The sequence below is a fragment of the Macaca mulatta genome, chromosome 1 (assembly GCF_049350105.2).
Source record: "Macaca mulatta isolate MMU2019108-1 chromosome 1, T2T-MMU8v2.0, whole genome shotgun sequence".
NCBI classification, from domain to species: Eukaryota; Metazoa; Chordata; class Mammalia; order Primates; family Cercopithecidae; genus Macaca; species Macaca mulatta.
The window spans coordinates 86,143,453-86,160,603 of record NC_133406.1 but is presented as its reverse complement, the minus strand read 5'-3'; the positions used below and the strand labels follow the sequence as shown (position 1 = coordinate 86,160,603).

General features: G+C 55.0%; 1 protein-coding gene across 2 annotated transcripts; it reads left to right on the top strand.

Annotated features, from left to right (window-relative positions):
* Nucleotides 1-15: 15 nt before the first annotated feature.
* On the top strand, nt 16-13,152 carry TRIM11 (tripartite motif containing 11). Of its 2 annotated transcripts, none has more exons than XM_078001259.1 (6): nt 16-688; nt 4,643-4,738; nt 5,626-5,853; nt 9,754-9,776; nt 9,866-9,966; nt 11,580-13,152. In XM_078001259.1, exons 1-6 carry the CDS (start codon nt 281-283, stop codon nt 12,125-12,127), a joined length of 1,404 nt encoding a protein of 467 aa, XP_077857385.1. In that variant the 5' UTR covers nt 16-280; the 3' UTR covers nt 12,128-13,152.
* Nucleotides 13,153-17,151: the final 3,999 nt, after the last annotated feature.

Sequence of the window (17,151 nt, the reverse complement as noted above, 5' to 3'; positions counted from 1 at the left end):
GCTTCCGCCTCGGCTCCTCTTCCTGCCGGCATCCGGGATCCCTACGTCCCGCGTCCCCCGAGCACCCGGAGCTTACGCGCCCAGCGCTACCGAAATCCAGCGTCCTGCGCCCTGGAGTCCCTGTGCCCCGGAGCGCGAGCACCCGGGAGTCCCAAGCCTCGCGTCCCGGAGTGCCCGCGCCTGCGCCACCGCACCCGGATACCCCGCGTCTCCGCGAGCTCCCGAGTCTCCCCGCCGCCGCCCCACGGACAGTACCGCCTTCCTCCCCTCGGTCCGCACCATGGCCGCCCCCGACCTGTCCACCAACCTCCAGGAGGAGGCCACCTGCGCCATCTGCCTCGACTACTTCACGGATCCGGTGATGACCGACTGCGGCCACAACTTCTGCCGCGAGTGCATCCGGCGCTGCTGGGGCCAGCCCGAGGGCCCGTACGCGTGTCCCGAGTGCCGCGAGCTGTCCCCGCAGAGGAACCTGCGGCCCAACCGCCCGCTTGCCAAGATGGCCGAGATGGCGCGGCGCCTGCACCCGCCGTCGCCGGTCCCGCAAGGCGTGTGTCCCGCGCACCGCGAGCCACTGGCCGCCTTCTGTGGGGACGAGCTGCGCCTCCTGTGCGCGGCCTGCGAGCGGTCAGGGGAGCACTGGGCGCATCGCGTGCGGCCGCTGCAGGACGCGGCCGAAGACCTCAAGGTGCGCCTGGGCGGGGGTGGCGCGCAGGAGCATCGGGGGGAGCCGGGGACTGGGGAGGCCTGGGCAGGTGGGAGGTTTCGGGACTGCTCCGGGCGTAATCTGTCTCTGTCTAGGGCGGGGAGCTCAGGATGCAGCCTGCCCTGGGCCGGTGAGGAGGGTATCGCGCAAAGCAGCTGTGGGGGCCCTTGACAGCCTGTCTCAAGCAGGCCCCGTGAGGCTGGAGCCATGGCCGCCAATGAGACCCTGCTCTCGGGGGTGAGGGGCGTACCTCCCATAGATAGAGGCTAAGAGAGGAAGGTGGAAGGTGGTGGAGTGGGGGCAAGGAAAATGTGGCCATACACTGGCCAGAAAGGAGCCGGGATCAGAGGAAAGTGGGAGAACCTCAGAGGTGGACGATCCTAGATGGACTCCTTGCAGGGACTGTGTTATCAGGTCAGTACTTAAGTCCTGGGAAAGCCCCAGACTGAGCAGGATGAGGGGACACAGTCGTTTCCTCTCTAACCTCCCCTCCAGGGCTGCCCTGCATTTCGGGGTGGGGTACTGGGAGCCATCTCTGCCATCTGAGATGCCAGGGCTCAGCCTGCCTCTTCTTCCCTTATTTTGCTGCTTAAAACCCAAACAAACCCCAAGCTGAAGGGCCTGGGGCACACGTTCTCCTGGCCTGCACTCCCTCCCGCGGTACTTTCCTGGCTGACCTGCTGCGGGTGTGCTCCTGGGAGCCCACGTGTGGGGTAGATGGCAGCATCTTTGGAGCTTTCTTGATTGCACTTTGTGTGTTGCACCATGGTCACTTGTGTGTGCCAGATTAGCAGTTAAGCCAGTGTTAGTACTGAGCTGGGTTTGTCCCTATCACAGAGAAAACTTCTGGGATACTAGAATAAATCTGAATCTGTCCCCTTCTGCTTTGGATTTTAGCAGAAAGGTGGTTTAAAGCCATATCCGCGGGCTTGTCCAAACACAGGTTCTTGTGGGTTTTCTTTTCGTTTTTTGCCCATGCAGGAATGTCTACACCTCAAACATGTTAGCCCAGCAGAATTACCCTTCTGACACCAATTATCCCAATGGGTGCAGAGAGTGCCCAGTAGCTCTGTAGAGTTGATCTGATATAGTTTCATGGGATAGCACTTAACCGTTTTCTTTTGCAGGTGAAGAAAAAATTTCCCTCTACCCTGTTAGGTTCAGTGGCTGGGGGCTGCAAATTAAACTGGCACAAGACAAATTAACAGGAAAAAAAAATCATACAGTTTAATATTTTAAGTTTTACATGCACAAGAACTTCATAGAAAAGTGTATTTCAGCAAAGGTTTGTAAATTGTGGAGAAGTGACTGGACACAGAAACGGGATTCGGCGTCTAGGACTGATAAATTGTGGGAAAGTGACTAGGTCATTGTAATAAGGTCTGTTTAGGCAGAATCATCTCCCAGGATTAGAGTGCCCTCCTCTTCCTAGTGGAGGGAGGGTGCCTTTCTCATGGGGAATGAATACCCTACTTCTAGGCAGATAGGAGTACAGAGAGCGCTTCCTGCATCTGCTTTTACTCAGAATAATCCTTATACCACAGCAGTATATTTGGGGATGACATATTCTGTTCCTCTTCACTGCCTTAGGGCCTATGCTATGTTAACCGCAGGAAACTGGTTTTACCTGCCCCCATAGGCCTAGAAAGCTCAGTCCCACCTATGGGGCTGTGTGTCCACTTGCCAGAGTTGGGGCCCGTTAGCTCTATGATAAGTTCACTCCTTGCCTGGCCCTGACATGGGGTCATGACAGGTGAACAAGCCCCAGGCTGGGTTGCCCCGAGGTGGTAAACAGGAAAGTCCCCGTAAGATCCAGTTCCAGGAAGCAGCATCATAGGAAAGAGAAGACAGCCCCCAGATCTTTCTAGGTTGTGTATCAGATGGCACTTGGGTGGGGAGGGGGTTTGCCACAGGAAGGAGAAGGCCAGGGAAGATCCCAGGCCTGCACCAAGCCCCAGCGTCCCAGTTCTGACTACACACAGGGTAAGAGGTTTCCGTTCTAATCTGTCCAGAGACGCAAAGATGCAGGTACCTGAAATGCAAGATCTTTGCCATGCTGAGTACCTTGTGCTGCTTTACAGCCCATTCCATCTGATCAAATGCTGTTTGTAACTTTAGTGTTGAAAACTGAAAATGTTGGCTAGGTGTGGTGGCTCACGCCTATAATCCCAGCAATTTAGGAGGCCGAGGTGGGCGGATCACTTGAGGTCAGGAGTTTGAGACCACGCTGGCCAACATGGCAAAATCCCATCTCTAAAAAAAATACAAAAATTAGCTGGGTGTGGTGGCGGGCACCTGTAATCCGAGCTACTCAGGAGGCTGAGGCAGAAGAATCACTTGAACGCAGGAGGCAGAGGTTGCAGTGAGCCGAGATAGTGCCACTGCACTCCAGCTTGGGGGACAGAGCAAGACTCCATCTCAAAAACAAAAACAAAAACTGAAAATGTCACGTAGGGACTGAGGCATTGAGGGAGAAGTTGAGAGGCACTGGGCCAAGTGTTTGAGGTAGGGTTGGGGGTCACAGGGGCCAGGCGTGAGTTTTCTGGAACAGGCCGGTAGCAGTGAAGAGAGAGGCGGGGGGACAGGGACCCCCATTTGGGGTTCTTGTAGCTCACATGAGAGCTAAGCCTAGGCAGAGACAATAAAGCAGTTGGACATGTCCTTAGTGCTCCGGAGGTGCCAAGCAGTATTCTCGAATTGCGAGGCTAGGTGGTGAACCAAAGTGAGCCAGGCAGCTGGGCCCATGTCCTGGCTCTGCTACCTGGGCAGACTTGTGGATCCTCCCAGCACCTCCATCCTTCCAGAGCATGGATAGAGAGAGATGAGAGCCATGACTTGGGGTGACTGAGAAGCAAAGAGGTGTGGCCAGCACAGGGCCTGTTGCTGATAAGGGTGTCAGATGGGGTGGAAGTGAGCAGACCCTTCGCGAAGTGGGTTCAGGGCACCCCAAGCACACACAGTACAGCGAGCTTGTGTATAGGATTCTCACTGCTTCCTGGTATGCACTTCATGAGGAACCATGGGAATGAGAATTAAGGACCAAGAAAGCAGAATGCAAGTGTACCCGTCCTGGGGCTTATTACAGTGATAGCTGATGAAGCTGAAAATGCACAAGATCCCAGGTGGCTTAGAGAAAAGATGGGGTGGGCAACCAGGCATCTCTGTCCCTGCTGACTGTCCTACCAAAACACCATGGCTTGCACATGGCAGATGTATACTACTCATAGCTCTGGAGGCTAGAAGTCTAAGATCAAGCCCTGGCAGGTTTGGTGTCTGGTGAGGGCGCTTCCTGGTTCACAGACAATGCCCTCTCACTATGTCTTCACATGGTGAAAGGGGCGAGGGTTCCTTTATAACACTAATCCCATCATGGTGGCATTGCCCTCCTGACCTAGTCACCTCCCAAAACCCCTGTCTCCTAATATCATCACCCTGGGAGTTGGGATTTCAACCTATGAAATTATGGGGACATGGGGCAGAATTTTTGGACCCCAGCATAGGCTTAGCCCAAGGCCCTTATGTGAGCTGGTAGGTGAGAAGGGAGAGGAGGAGGAGACACTGGCTTGGGAACAGGAGAGCTCGACACCTTCAGAGCCAGCTTGGGGACAGATGGAGTGGGCAGCCAGAACCCTTGAGGTAGCTTTGCAAAGGGGGGTGAGGCCTGGGGTAGGGTAGCAAGGTCAAGGTCTAGAAACACATCTCATATGAGAAAAAGGAAAGAATGTGGCTGGGGCTGTCAGCCTCTGGCAAGAGGCTGCCCACCTACCATGAGGGCTCACACTCATTGGAGGGCATTGAGTTCCCTCATTCACCAGGCAGATTTCAGTTTGTCCCCATTGTCTCTGAGGAGGAACTCAGGACAGTGTGTCAGGTGCAAAAGGGCAAGCTTCTGTGACAGGACCGATGTCTCATGGCCCTGCCTGGCCTCTCCCACAGGCAAAGCTGGAGAAGTCACTGGAGCATCTCCGGAAGCAGATGCAGGATGCGTTGCTCTTCCAAGCCCAGGCGGATGAGACCTGCGTCTTGTGGCAGGCAGGTGCTGGGGCTTCCACGGTTCTGGGTGGCAGGGCAGGGGGTGAAGGTCCTGTATAGGAGACCCCAGGGGGCAATGCTGGCCAGGCACACTTGCCCTTGGTGCCCCAGGACCAGTCACTGCTTCAGCCTGGCCCCACTGAGCCCACTGAAGGGCTGGTCCTTCCCCATGTGCACCTGTCCTGCCAGGTCGCGGGCGTGGGCTCCCATACCGCAAGGGCCCCATCCTAGGGTCCCAGCATGCTTGAGTGGCAACTCTCAGGTGGATTTAGGGTCTGGGCCCTGGAGATGAATTTGCAGGTTTTGAGGGACTAGGTCATAGATGTGGGATTCAGCCATCCCGAGGAGTAGATTTGGGATCTGTCCAGTTCTGGGGTAGATTTGGGGTCTACCCAAATCACCTAGGAGGCCCTAGGTGGTGGATTTGGGATCTGGGCAGCCCCAGGGGAGAATTTGGAGGTCAGGAGGGACCTGGGTGGTAGATTTGGGGTCCAGCTGGCCCCAGCTGGTAGATGCAGGGTTCTACCAAGCCAATGGGTGGATTTGGAAGTTGGGGAGGGACTAGGTAGTGGATTTGGGATCTAGCTGGCCCTGGGGTTTAGATTTGGGGTCTAGCTAATCCTGCGTGGTAGAATGGGATTTGGCTATCCCTGAGTGGTGGATTTGGGGTTTAGGAGGTGCCACAGGTGGGTTTGGGGTCTGGCCGGCACCAGGTGGTAGGTTTGGGATCCTGCCACACCTGGGGCTGTGCTTGGGGTTTAGCAGGCCCCGGGGGGGAGGTTGGGTGTGGCCCGGCCTCGGGGTGGGCTTGGGGTCTGACCAGACTTGGGGTCCGGCTGGGCCTGGGGTCTGGCTTCAGCTATCCTTCTCCCTGGGCCCCACAGAAGATGGTGGAGAGCCAGCGGCAGAACGTGCTGGGTGAGTTCGAACGTCTTCGCCGTTTGCTGGCAGAGGAGGAGCAGCAGCTGCTGCAGAGGCTGGAGGAGGAGGAGCTGGAGGTGCTGCCCCGGCTGCGGGAGGGTGCAGCCCGCCTAGGCCAGCAGACCGCCCACCTAGCTGAGCTCATCGCTGAGCTCGAGGGCCGCTGCCAGCTGCCTGCGCTGGGGCTGCTTCAGGTGAGCTGGGTGGGGAGCAACCTGTGCTGGGGCTGCTGCAGGTGAGCTGGGCGGGGAGCAGCCATGGTGGCCACACGGGCATGGTCTGACCACACTGGGGGAGGGAGAACCAGAAAGTGCAAGAAGCAGGGGCAGAGGTTGTCTGGGCTAAGAGGTTAATGGCATGGCTGGATGTGCCCGGCTCTTGCCTGTGAAACGCTGAGTCAGCAGCAGGACAGATGTCCCACCCGTCCTACCCCCAAAATCCATGTGCTGAAAAAGGGAAGATGGATTGTCCTCTGTAGATGTAAACAGGTGGTGTTTCTTAAGTGCTTATGTAAGGTTACTCCATCTCGGCCTGACTGATGCTGCTGCTCCCTGTAGGCACAGCAGAGTGGGCGTGTGCTTGCCGGGACCACCTTGGGCCTCCCATAGAACTCCCGCCATGGTGTCCCCAGCAGGAAGTCCTCTCCCTTCACTCTGTCCTCGCCCCGCTGGCACACCCCATGCATCTCCATTATCAGGGGTGGTGTCTCCTCCTCCTCTGCTTCTGGGAGAGTCTTTCCCCATGTGTGGGCTCCACTACCTGAGCCGGCCCCCTGGGCCTGGGCTTTCCTTGGTGTGCCCCCAAATCAGAACCAGTTGATGCCCTGGCCTCTGGCCTGGCGGCGGGTCAGGCGGCCTGGAGTTAGCTCTCCCCCTTCGGCAAGTGTGCACTGATGAGGACTGATGGCACTCCCATGCTGAGAGGCCCCATGTGGGCTGGGAGTGTCTGCTGTCATCTTCCCGTGGGGTTCATCTGGACGTTTGTCCCACAAAATGGAAAATGTGTTCCATGCCCAGCATGGTGTAGACCCAAGGGGCCCCAAGATTCAGAGGGAAACAGGCCCCTAGGCAGTCCTGGCTCCCACAGAGGAGAGAGGTCTTGTGTGAGTGAATTCGGCCGCTGGTGGGGCAGGGCTGCCAGACTCAGGTGGAGCCTACAATGCTGCTGATGTGGCTGGGCAGCTTTGCACAGGGGATGACCTGCTGCCAGCCTCTGGAGCCCAGCAGAACATCAGTCCAGGCACCAACCAACTCCTGGTTTCGTTTGTCATTTCTATCGTAAGCTTTTTTCTGTATATATATTTTTTTAAATTATTAAATTATTTTTGTAGATTTAAGGGGTACAAGTGTAGTCAGAGTGTAGCCATCCCCGTATGGTACACATTGTACCCAGTAGGTAGTTCCCCCCACCTCCCACCTCCTACCTCTGAGTCTGTAGCATCCGCCCCTCCACTCTGTGTGCTGCGTGCACCAGCTTGTACATCAACTGGCTTTGAGCCTGGGAAGCGGGAAGGACACTCAGCTAGCGTCTGTAGGAAGACTGAGGAATAAGGAGAGGGTCCTGTGGTCAGAAAATTGTGGGGTGGGGAGTTACCCAGGAGACTGAGGAGGAGCCCTCAGGGAGGGCAGAGAGGACAGGTGTTGGAGAAGCCAGGAAGGGTTTAGAAGGAAGGTGAGTTGACCTGGAAATGGGGACCCATAGGGTTTGTGTGAAGATGCGATTTGGGCTTTTGGCTGAGACGTTGTGATATGTGGGTGGGTGGGTGTTGGGTCTCATACGCCCACCTGCATTCACCCTGCTGAGTGGCCCACCTGTCCATGCCTTGACCAAGCTCCCTGCCCAGGTTTGGCCTGGCTGCAAGGCTTCAGGGAGGTCCCTCCTGCCCCCCAAACCTGCCAGCACAGAGCTGGCCTGGTCTGCATGCTCTGGGTGTCTGCCCACATGGGGGTTGCAGGAGAGCAGCCCCAGCAACTGTGTGTTGGTGTGAGCTGTGTGCTGATTTGAGAGGGAGAGGGGGTGGCTTTGCACCCTTGGCCCCCAGTTGGGTTGGGGGACCCAACCCGGGTTCCCAGTACCCAGGCCCAATGGACAGAGACTGCACAGTGGAGGTAAGGGCTTGAGTGACTCCCAGAAATCTACCCACTGGGGCTCTGGCTGCTGTGGACTCTGGGGTCCTGGCTGCTGTGGACTCTGGGGCCCTGGCTGCTGTGGACTCTGGGGTCCTGGCTGCTGTGGACTCTGGGGTCCTGGCTGCCCCCTTCAGCAGGCCCTGCTTGTAGCCGCAGAGTGATTTTGTTCAAGTCAATGCTGCGCCTGGAGGGCCCATGTTCTGTGCAGAGACCAAACCCCCTCGTCGAGGCCAAGGTTCTCCTCCACCCCCAAGCCCTTCTCCTGCTGCCCCTGCACCCGGCCTTGTGACAGCCATCACCTGTCTCCAAATGACACCAGGGGTGGGCCCCCCACCCCAGGTAGAATAACCAAGGTGGAGCTGCTCCTAGCTGCCTTGCTCACACCGGCACCATCTGCCCTTGCCCTATGCACACCCCTCCCTCATCCTGCACACTTCCCCTCTGTCTACCAACAAATTCCTCTTGGGCTCCAGAACCCTACCAAGAGTCTCCTCTTTATTTATTTATGAATTATTTATTGAGACAGGGTCTCACTCTGTCACCCAGGCTGGGGTACAGTGATGTGATTATGACTTACTGCAGTCTCGACGTCCTGGGCTCAAGCAATCCTCCCACCTCAGCCTCCTGAGTAGATGGGACAGTAGACACATACCACCAAGCCCAGCTAATTTTTAAAATTTTTTTTTAGAGATGGGATCTTGCTATCTTGCTATGGCTGGTCTTGAACTTCTGGACTCAAGTGATCCACCTGCCTTGGCCTCCCAAAGTGCTGGCTTCCTTTTTAAAAATTTTTTGGGGCCTAGAGTGTGTTGTTGTCCCCCTAGACAGAATTAACTACCTGTATATGTGAAAATCTTCCTTTGCCATTTCTCCTACATGCAGGGAAACCCTTGTCTGGGATTATGTCTTACTGACCTCTGCATCCTGGCCTGGTAGCTGGCACCACGTGTGTTAGAATGAACATGGTATGGGTCATCTATTTGACAGTGTGGGTTAAATCCCTGCAGTGAACTGAAGGCTGCTCTAAGAGATACAAGACCATGCCTCCTAGGAGCTGATGTTCCAATACTTGGGTGTATCACGCCAGCTCGGGCTGCCACATTGAGTACCACCTGCCAGGAGGCTTCCCCCACAGAGACTGATTGTCTCCTAGTCCTGCACACTGAAAGACTGAGGTCAAAGCTGGTTCCCCCTGAGGCCTCTCTCTTGGGCTTATAGATGCCTTTTCTTCCCTGTATCCTCACAGGGTCCTCCCCTCTGTGGGTGTCTATGCCCTCTTCTTATGAGACACAAGTTATGTTGGATTAAAGCCCACCCTCATGGCCTTATTTTACTATGATTTCCTCTTTAAAAGTCCTTTTTTCTAATAGTCAAGTTCTGAGGTCTTGAAGTTCCTGGCTTCAACATATGGGTTTGGTGGGATAGACACAATTCGGGCCCTAACACGGAGTCAGATGCTGTCATGTATCAGGCAGTGACACAGGAAGGAGGCACACCCAGGTGTAGGGCTGAGCAGGGAGCCCGCAGGGCAGGCGGAGCTGGGAGAGGGAGCAGTGGGACTGCAGGGTTGGGCTCCGGCTGGGGTGAAGGCGCCCCTACACTGAAGGCTGGGATGCTTGCCTGTCCTGTCCTTGGCACCCAGGGGTGCCCACTTGGGGCTCTGGGGGAGTGAGCTGACAGCCAGATGCCCTACATCCAAGTGTTAGGCAGAAGTGGGTCTCAGTCCGCAGGACTGGACTGCACCCCATTGGTGATGCCTCCTGGCACATATGCTGGAGCCTCTGTCCAGCATTCCTGTCTGTGAGCCTTGCTGCGGGTGGTTTATGGCCCCCTGTGTGTGTTTTTGCTGCCTGAGGCTCAAATGTAGGAGAGGGGGATGGGGTGAGTCTCCAGGGGCTGGGTGGGGACTCCGGGAGCAGGCGATGATCACTGACATGGAGTGTGCTGTTTCTCCTCCCCACATAGGACATCAAGGACGCCCTACGCAGGTATGAGCCCAGCCTTTCCTGGAGGGGGTGGGAGTGAGGTGGGACCCAACTATTGGCCATGGCGATGACATCTGGGTTGTCCCCTCTAGGGTCCAAGATGTGAAGCTGCAGCCCCCAGAAGTTGTGCCCATGGAGCTGAGGACCGTGTGCAGGGTCCCGGGACTGGTGGAGACACTGCGGAGGTTTCGAGGTGGGTGTGGAGGCCCTAGGTGGGGAGATGACTCCAGGAGGGTACCCGCCAAGGACCTGGGCAGTTAGCCATGTGTTCTGTGCCCCTCCACTGCCAGCTCCAAACTCACAGTGTCATGGTGGTGGGTTGTTGGGAAAATGTCCTCTGCTCATACTTCTGACATCACTTTTATGGGTATTTTCACACCAAACAATTCTTCACCGTTTGGAAATGAATTGGGTATCAAAGGATTCCATTCAGCATTGAATGAAACTCACTTCAGATGCCAGTCACAACTTCCAGGGGCTGCCCATACTTCTGTTCCCTCAGCCCCTCTGCAGATGTGAGCATTCGCTAGCACAGCCCACGGAACTCAGGAGAGCATTTCACTTACTGTCATTGGTTTGTTGTGAAGGATACCACTCTAGAAGAGCCAAATGGAAGAGACACATGGACAAAGCCTGGGAAAGAGCACAGAGCTTCCCCGCTGTCCCTGGGTGCACCCTCCCAGCACCCCAGTGTGTTCACCAACCTGGAAACTCCCCGAGTCCCAAGAACTGTTTAGGCGTCTTTGTGGAGGTTCCAGTTATCATTGATAAAATCATTGGTCATTAGTGATGGGGCTCAACCTCAGACCCCTTTCCCCTTCCTGAGGTCAGGGGATGGGGCTGAGCATTCCCACCCTCTACTGACAGGATTGGTCTTTCTGGTGGCTGACCCTATGCTGGGCTCTCTCAGGTCCCTACCTCAGCCACTGCAGTGGCATCAACTAAGGTGTGTTGGAAAGGGGCGTCTTATGATAACACTAGATGCTCCTATCACTCAGGATATTCCCGGGGTTCTATGAGCTCTGCCAGGAACTGGGGACAAAACCCAAATCTGATTCTTGTATCACAGTCACCCAAAGGAAGTACTGTCCTCAGCCCTTGCTAGCAGGTCAGGAGCCTGTTGTGTAGGAACTGTGTGCAGGCCTCCAGAGGAGGATAGATCTGAAATCTGGGAGTGGTCAGGGTTGGGACAGCTGCACTTATTCACATCCTTCATTTGGGGATTGAAAGAAAAAACGGGCTGGATGCATTGGCTTACCTCTGTAATCCCAGCGATTTGAGAGGCTCAGGTGGGAGGATTGCTTGAGGCCAGCAGTTCAACACCAGCCCAGGAAACATAGCAAGAGTCCCATCTCTACAAATAAAAAACAAAAACATTAGCCAGCCATGGTGGCACATGCCTGTAATCCCAGCAGCTTGGGAGGCTGAGGCAGGAGGATCATTTGAGCCCAGGAGATCAAGGCTGCAGTGAGCCATGATCGCACCACTGCACTGCAGCCTGGAGACCCTGCCTCTTTAGAAAACAAACAAAAAAAAGCAACCAAGATTCCCTCTTGATTTCTGAAGGCAAAACATGGACCAATTTCTAGGATATTGTAAGTTGCAATTGGACGTGGCTAGGTGGGGAGGGAGGGGATGTCCACTTGGAGACAGTTACTCCAGGAGGTCGTGAGGCTGCAGGACCCCGGGGCAGACAGCCAGGCCGTCCGACTGGGAGGATCATCATACCCACATGCCCAGGACATGGGCAGGTGGCCCCAGCTTGTCTGTGTCTGTGCCTGGGTGACCTTGGGCCTCTCTCTCCAGGGGATGTGACCTTGGACCCGGATACCGCCAACCCTGAGCTGATCCTGTCTGAAGACAGGCGGAGCGTGCAGCGGGGGGACCTGCGGCAGGCCCTGCCGGACAGCCCGGAGCGCTTTGACCCCGGCCCCTGCGTTCTGGGCCAGGAGCGTTTCACCTCAGGCCGCCACTACTGGGAGGTGGAGGTTGGGGACCGCACCAGCTGGGCCCTGGGGGTATGCAGGGAGAATGTGAACAGGAAGGAGAAGGGCGAACTATCCGCGGGCAACGGCTTCTGGATCCTGGTCTTCCTGGGGAGCTATTACAATTCCTCTGAACGGGCCTTGGCTCCACTCCGGGACCCACCCAGGCGTGTGGGGATCTTTCTGGACTACGAGGCCAGACATCTCTCGTTCTACAGCGCCACCGATGGGTCGCTGCTATTCATCTTCCCTGAGATCCCCTTCTCCGGGACGCTGCGGCCCCTCTTCTCGCCCCTGTCCAGCAGCCCAACCCCGATGACTATCTGCCGGCCGAAAGGTGGGTCCGGGGACACCCTGGCTCCCCAGTGACTCGGGCCTTCCTGGAGGAGTCCTGTTGCCTCTCCTGCCCCTCCAGGCCACTAAGTGTTTTGTCCACTTGGAGGACCTGGGAGGAGGGAGTGTGTCCTTTGAGCAAGAGGAGGAACTCCTAGTGCCTTTCTGAGCCTGTGTGGGAGAAGCCCAATTCTAGCACTCCAGGAAACTGCGGGAGGGTATGGGGCAGGCTCTGTCCTCCTTGGGAGACCCCTCCAGCCACCGGGTGCTGCTTAATGCCAACAGCCCTTACCAAAGCTGGGAGCCCCATCGCCCCAGCAGCTCTGACCTGTGGTTCCAGAAGCCAAGAAAGCTCCACTGGGGCTTGCAGAATCCAGGGTCCGCCTAAGCTGCACAGTTCCTGCAGCTTTGCCAGCCCCACAAAACTACTGTGCACCCCACCTCTGAAGATGCTGGGGGAGGCAGCCAGGATGGGAGCCAGCCCCATGCCTGTCTGTGACCCCACAGTGGGTGAGAGCCCGTCACAGTCCAGGGTGTGGCCACTCTGGAAGAATTAGGAGGCAGACGTCATAAGAGTCTTCAGATGATGGGAGGGGCCAGTGAGGACAGGAACCGAGAGTAGATGTCCCAGAATAAAGAGGCTTCTGGGAGGTGCCCAGGTACAGATGTCTGTTCAGCAGGTGTGTGGGCCTAGAGGAGACAGCACAGCCCAGAAATGTCTTCTGCAGGCCCACGTTGTGACTTGAAGCTTTCATGGGCATGTCGCCATTGGGTTTTGCCCTTGCAAAGACTTCCTGGGTCTCCAATGGCCCCTCTGGACCCAGGGTCCCAGCTGCTGCTTGGGGATGTGCACTGCTGGCCACCAGCCTTGCAGTCTCCCTACCCTGGGGAGGAGCAGTGGCTGCCCAGAGCCCAGGGCATATAGCAGAAGACACGAGTTGATTTTTGTGTTGGGTTTGGGGTTTCTTTGTCCTCAAGGTACTGTTCTGCTTCTCTTTACTCCTCTGCTTTATTTATTGTAAGCATTCCCACGTTAAATAAACTTTGGCTGTTGTCTACAAGTCATCCTGCTGGTGCCTGCTTAGTCCAGGGACAATAGCGGGTGCCCCACTGTGCCCAGCAGAGGGCAGAGCCCCAGGGAGTCTGTTGATGGGGCAGGCAGGAAGCTCAGGCAGAGTAGGGGCTGGGATGGGCAGCCACTTCCCACACCCAGGCACAGATGGGTGCTCTGCTTTCTTTGCTCAGTATATATGTTCCTTATGTGGAGCTATTGCAGGAATGTTTTTCTCAGCTATCCTGGTAAATGTTAACTGTGTTCCATTGTGCTTAATGAGTACAGTCTCCTGAATATCATTTATTCAGTCATTCTCCCATTCTTGTATTTTTTTTGGCAGGGGCCTGGGGGGGCATTATGTAATACCATGTTGAACAAGATCAGCAGTTTCATTCGGCTGCAACAAAGAGAAGTCTGAGTGGAACCCAGGAGTCTGGGCGTTTCTCTGTGTTGGGGTGGAGTTTTTGTTTGTTGTTTTTTGAGACAGGGTCACGCAGGCTGGAGTGCAGTGGTGCAACCACAGCTCACTCACTGCAGCCTCGACCTCCCAGGCTCAGGTGATCCTCACACCTCAGCCTTTCGGGTAGCTGGGACTACAGGCACACACTACAGATGGGGCCATGCCCAGCTAATTTTTGTAAAGATGGGGTTTTGCCATGTTATGCAAGCTGGTATTGAACTCCTGGGCTCAAGAGATCCTCCTGCCTCAGCCTGCCAAGTAGCTGGGACCACAGGCGTACACCACCACACCCAGCTAATTTTTTTTTTTTTTTGGGAGAGGTGGGAATCTCACTATTGCCCAGGCTAGTCTCAAACTCCTGGGCTCAAGCGATCTACCTGCCTTGGCCTCCAAAGTGCTGGGATTTCAGGCTGAGCCACCAGGCCTGATGGGATGAGTATTGCCATAGCCTGTTTCCGGGTGGCCGTGTCCAGGGCTTTCCTCCAATTGAAGACTCCAGCTGCTACATTTGTGCCTCCTGGAGTGAGGCAGCTGCCTCAAAATTGCTGATCTTGTTCAATGTGGTATTGTATAATGCCACCCATCCCCCTACCAAAAAAAGACAAGAGTGGGAGAATGACTAAATAAATGATCTTCAGGAGACTAATGAAGCACAGTGGAACACAGGAAACATTTACCAGGTTATCTCAAAAAAAAAAAAAAAAACAATTCCTTCAGCAGCTCCACATAAGGACCGCACACCTCAGCAAAGAAAGCGAAGAGCCCCTCTGGCTGGTGGTAACAGCCGGGGGCAGCCTTGTGGGTGAGACCACAGGGTGCACCCAGAATAGTTCTGGCCATATCTTTGAAATAAAGCTGCACACTCCATAAGAGAAGGGCAGACTTCATGACTTATCTTTCCAGATGTCCCCCAGCTGACTGCTGGGGCCCTGTGGGTGTCACCCATGCTTCCAGGCAGTGGAGAGATGACGGAACATGCAGGACCCTGAGCAGGGAGCTGGTCTCTCAGAAGGGGTGACAGTGAACGGCCTGAACAACTGTGTCCTGCACTATCAGGGAGCCCCACTGTGTACAGCTTGCAGTTGACCAAATATTTAGGTTCCCCCAAATTCATACGTTGAAATCCTCGCCGCAAGTTCATGTTATGAGGAGATGGGGCTTTGGGGTTGTAATTAGTTCATGAAGGTGATGCCCTCATGAATGAGATTAGGCCCTCTGCAATGGGACCAGCTCTGGGGGTCTGCACAGTACATCGCCAATGCACCATCAAGCATGGTCCAAAGACAGGGTCATTGTGCAGGTCACCCATTGCATGTTATCCACACCTGCCGTGCCCACCTAACAGTAACTGGCCACCCTCGGAGTGCCCATAATGTCCCAAGAGCTGCGGGACATTGTCATGCTGCGGGCTGCGTGCAGGGTGCCCAGCACCACCTGTACAGCACCCAACTGTCCCGGTGCCCCCCACGCCCTCGAGCCCCCTGCACCCCAGTGCCCATCTTGCATGCTGCACCCTCCCCATCTCACCCTTGCCCACCACATGCTCCCCCTATGCGCCCAGTGTCCCCCCCGCCCCGCACCTGTAGCCTCCCAGTGAGCTCAGACCCTCCAGGGCCCACGGGTCGCCCGTGCGCCCTAGATCCCCTTATGCCCTGGGTGGCCACGAAGCCCAGTGCCTCCCATGTTAGCAGTGCCCGGAGCCTCTGGTCACCCCACACCCAGCCCCATGCACTCCAGGCACCCAGAGAAGCCCCGCACGCCCTGTTTGCTTCCACGCCCCCCACGTCCTGTCCCTTCCCAGGCGCCCTGTGTTCACTGGGGCAACCCTGCCATCTGGAGGAAGCAGTGCACAGCCACTCGTGAGCCTGAGGCAGCCTCCCTGGTGCTGGTGTGGAGCTCTGTCCCCACCATACCTTGGACCCCTGTGCTCTCCCTGCCCTACCCTGCCCTCTCCAGCCCAGAGTCACCTCTCCCAACCACTCTGACTTTTTGTAACAACTTAATTGTGGTATAGTTTTCACACAGTAATATTCAGCTATTTCAAGTGTACCATTAAAATGATTTTTACTAAATCCACCGTCATCATGATTCAATTTTAGAACATTTTCGTTACCTCAAAAAGATGTCTCTGGCCTATTTCTAGTCTCCTAATATAGCATATTTCATTACCTGCTTTCCCACCATTGAACCAGTGTTAGGTTCCTGGGGTAAATCCCACTTGGTCCTTTTACTGTCTTGCTCTATGCAGTTCGCTAATACTTAAAGATTTTTACACCTATACTCGTGAGGGATATTGCTCTGCAGTTTTCTAAAAGGACAGAGTCTCACTATGTTGCCCAGTGGTCTTGAACCCCCAGCCTCAAGCGATCCTCCCACATGCCTCCCCAGTTGCTGGGACTACAGGCCTGAGCCACCCACTGGGCTGTGGTCCACAGTGTTTTCGTTGGTGCCTTTGTGTGGCTTTGGTACCAGGGCGATGATGGACTCCTGAGTTAGGAAGCATCCTCCCCCACTGTCCTGAAAGAGTTTGGGAGGGTCACTTTCTCCCTTTATTTAATGCTCTGTAATCTCCAGTGAAGCCATCTGATTCCAGCCTTTCCCTTGTAGGGGATTTTAAATTACTAGCTCAATTGCTTTAATTGTTTTGGGACTGCTCAGATAGTTCATTTATAATGTCAGTTTTGGTAACTTTTGTCTTTCTAGATATTTACTTATTTTCTCTTGGTCAGTAAAACTAACATTAGGTCACAAATGGATCTTTTTTTTCTGAAACAGTCTTGCTCTGTTGCCCAGGCTAGAGTGCAGTGCCACAATCTTGGCTCACTGCAACCTCTGCCTCCCGGGTTCAAGTGATTCTTCTTCCTCAGCCTCCCAAGTAGCTGGGACTACAGGCACGTGCCACCGTGCCTGGCTAATTTTTGGGTTTTTAGTAGAGGCAGGATTTCTCCATATTGCCAGACTGGCCTCGAACTCCTGACCTCATGATCCACCCACCTCGGCCTCCCAAAGTGCTGAGATTACAGGCGTGAGCCACCACACACGGCCACAACTTTTTATTTCATTTAATATTCTCTATTATGTTTCTGTTTTTTATTTCAATAATTTCCACCTTCCTCTTTATTGTTTTCTTTCTTTTGCATGCTTTGAGTTTAGTTTGCTCCTCTTTTTTTCTGAGATAGCATCTCATTCTGTCCCCAGGCTGGAGTGCAGTGGCATGATCTCAGCTCACTGCAAGTCTCAATCTGCAGCGGGCTCAAGCAGCCTTCCCACCTCAGCCTCCTAAGTAGCTAGGACTACAGGTGCGCACCACCATACCCAGCTAATTTTTAATTTTTTTTTGTAGAGACAGGGTCTCCCTGTGTTGCCCAGGCTGGTCTCAAATTCCTGGACTCAAGTAATCCTCCCTCCTCGGCCTCCCGAAAATGTTGGCATTACAGGTGTGAGCCACTGTGCCCAGCCTCTTTTTTTTTTTTTTTTTTTTTTGGAGACAGGGTCTATTTCTGTTGCCCAGGCTGGAGTCTAGCAGCATGATCAAAACCACTGCAA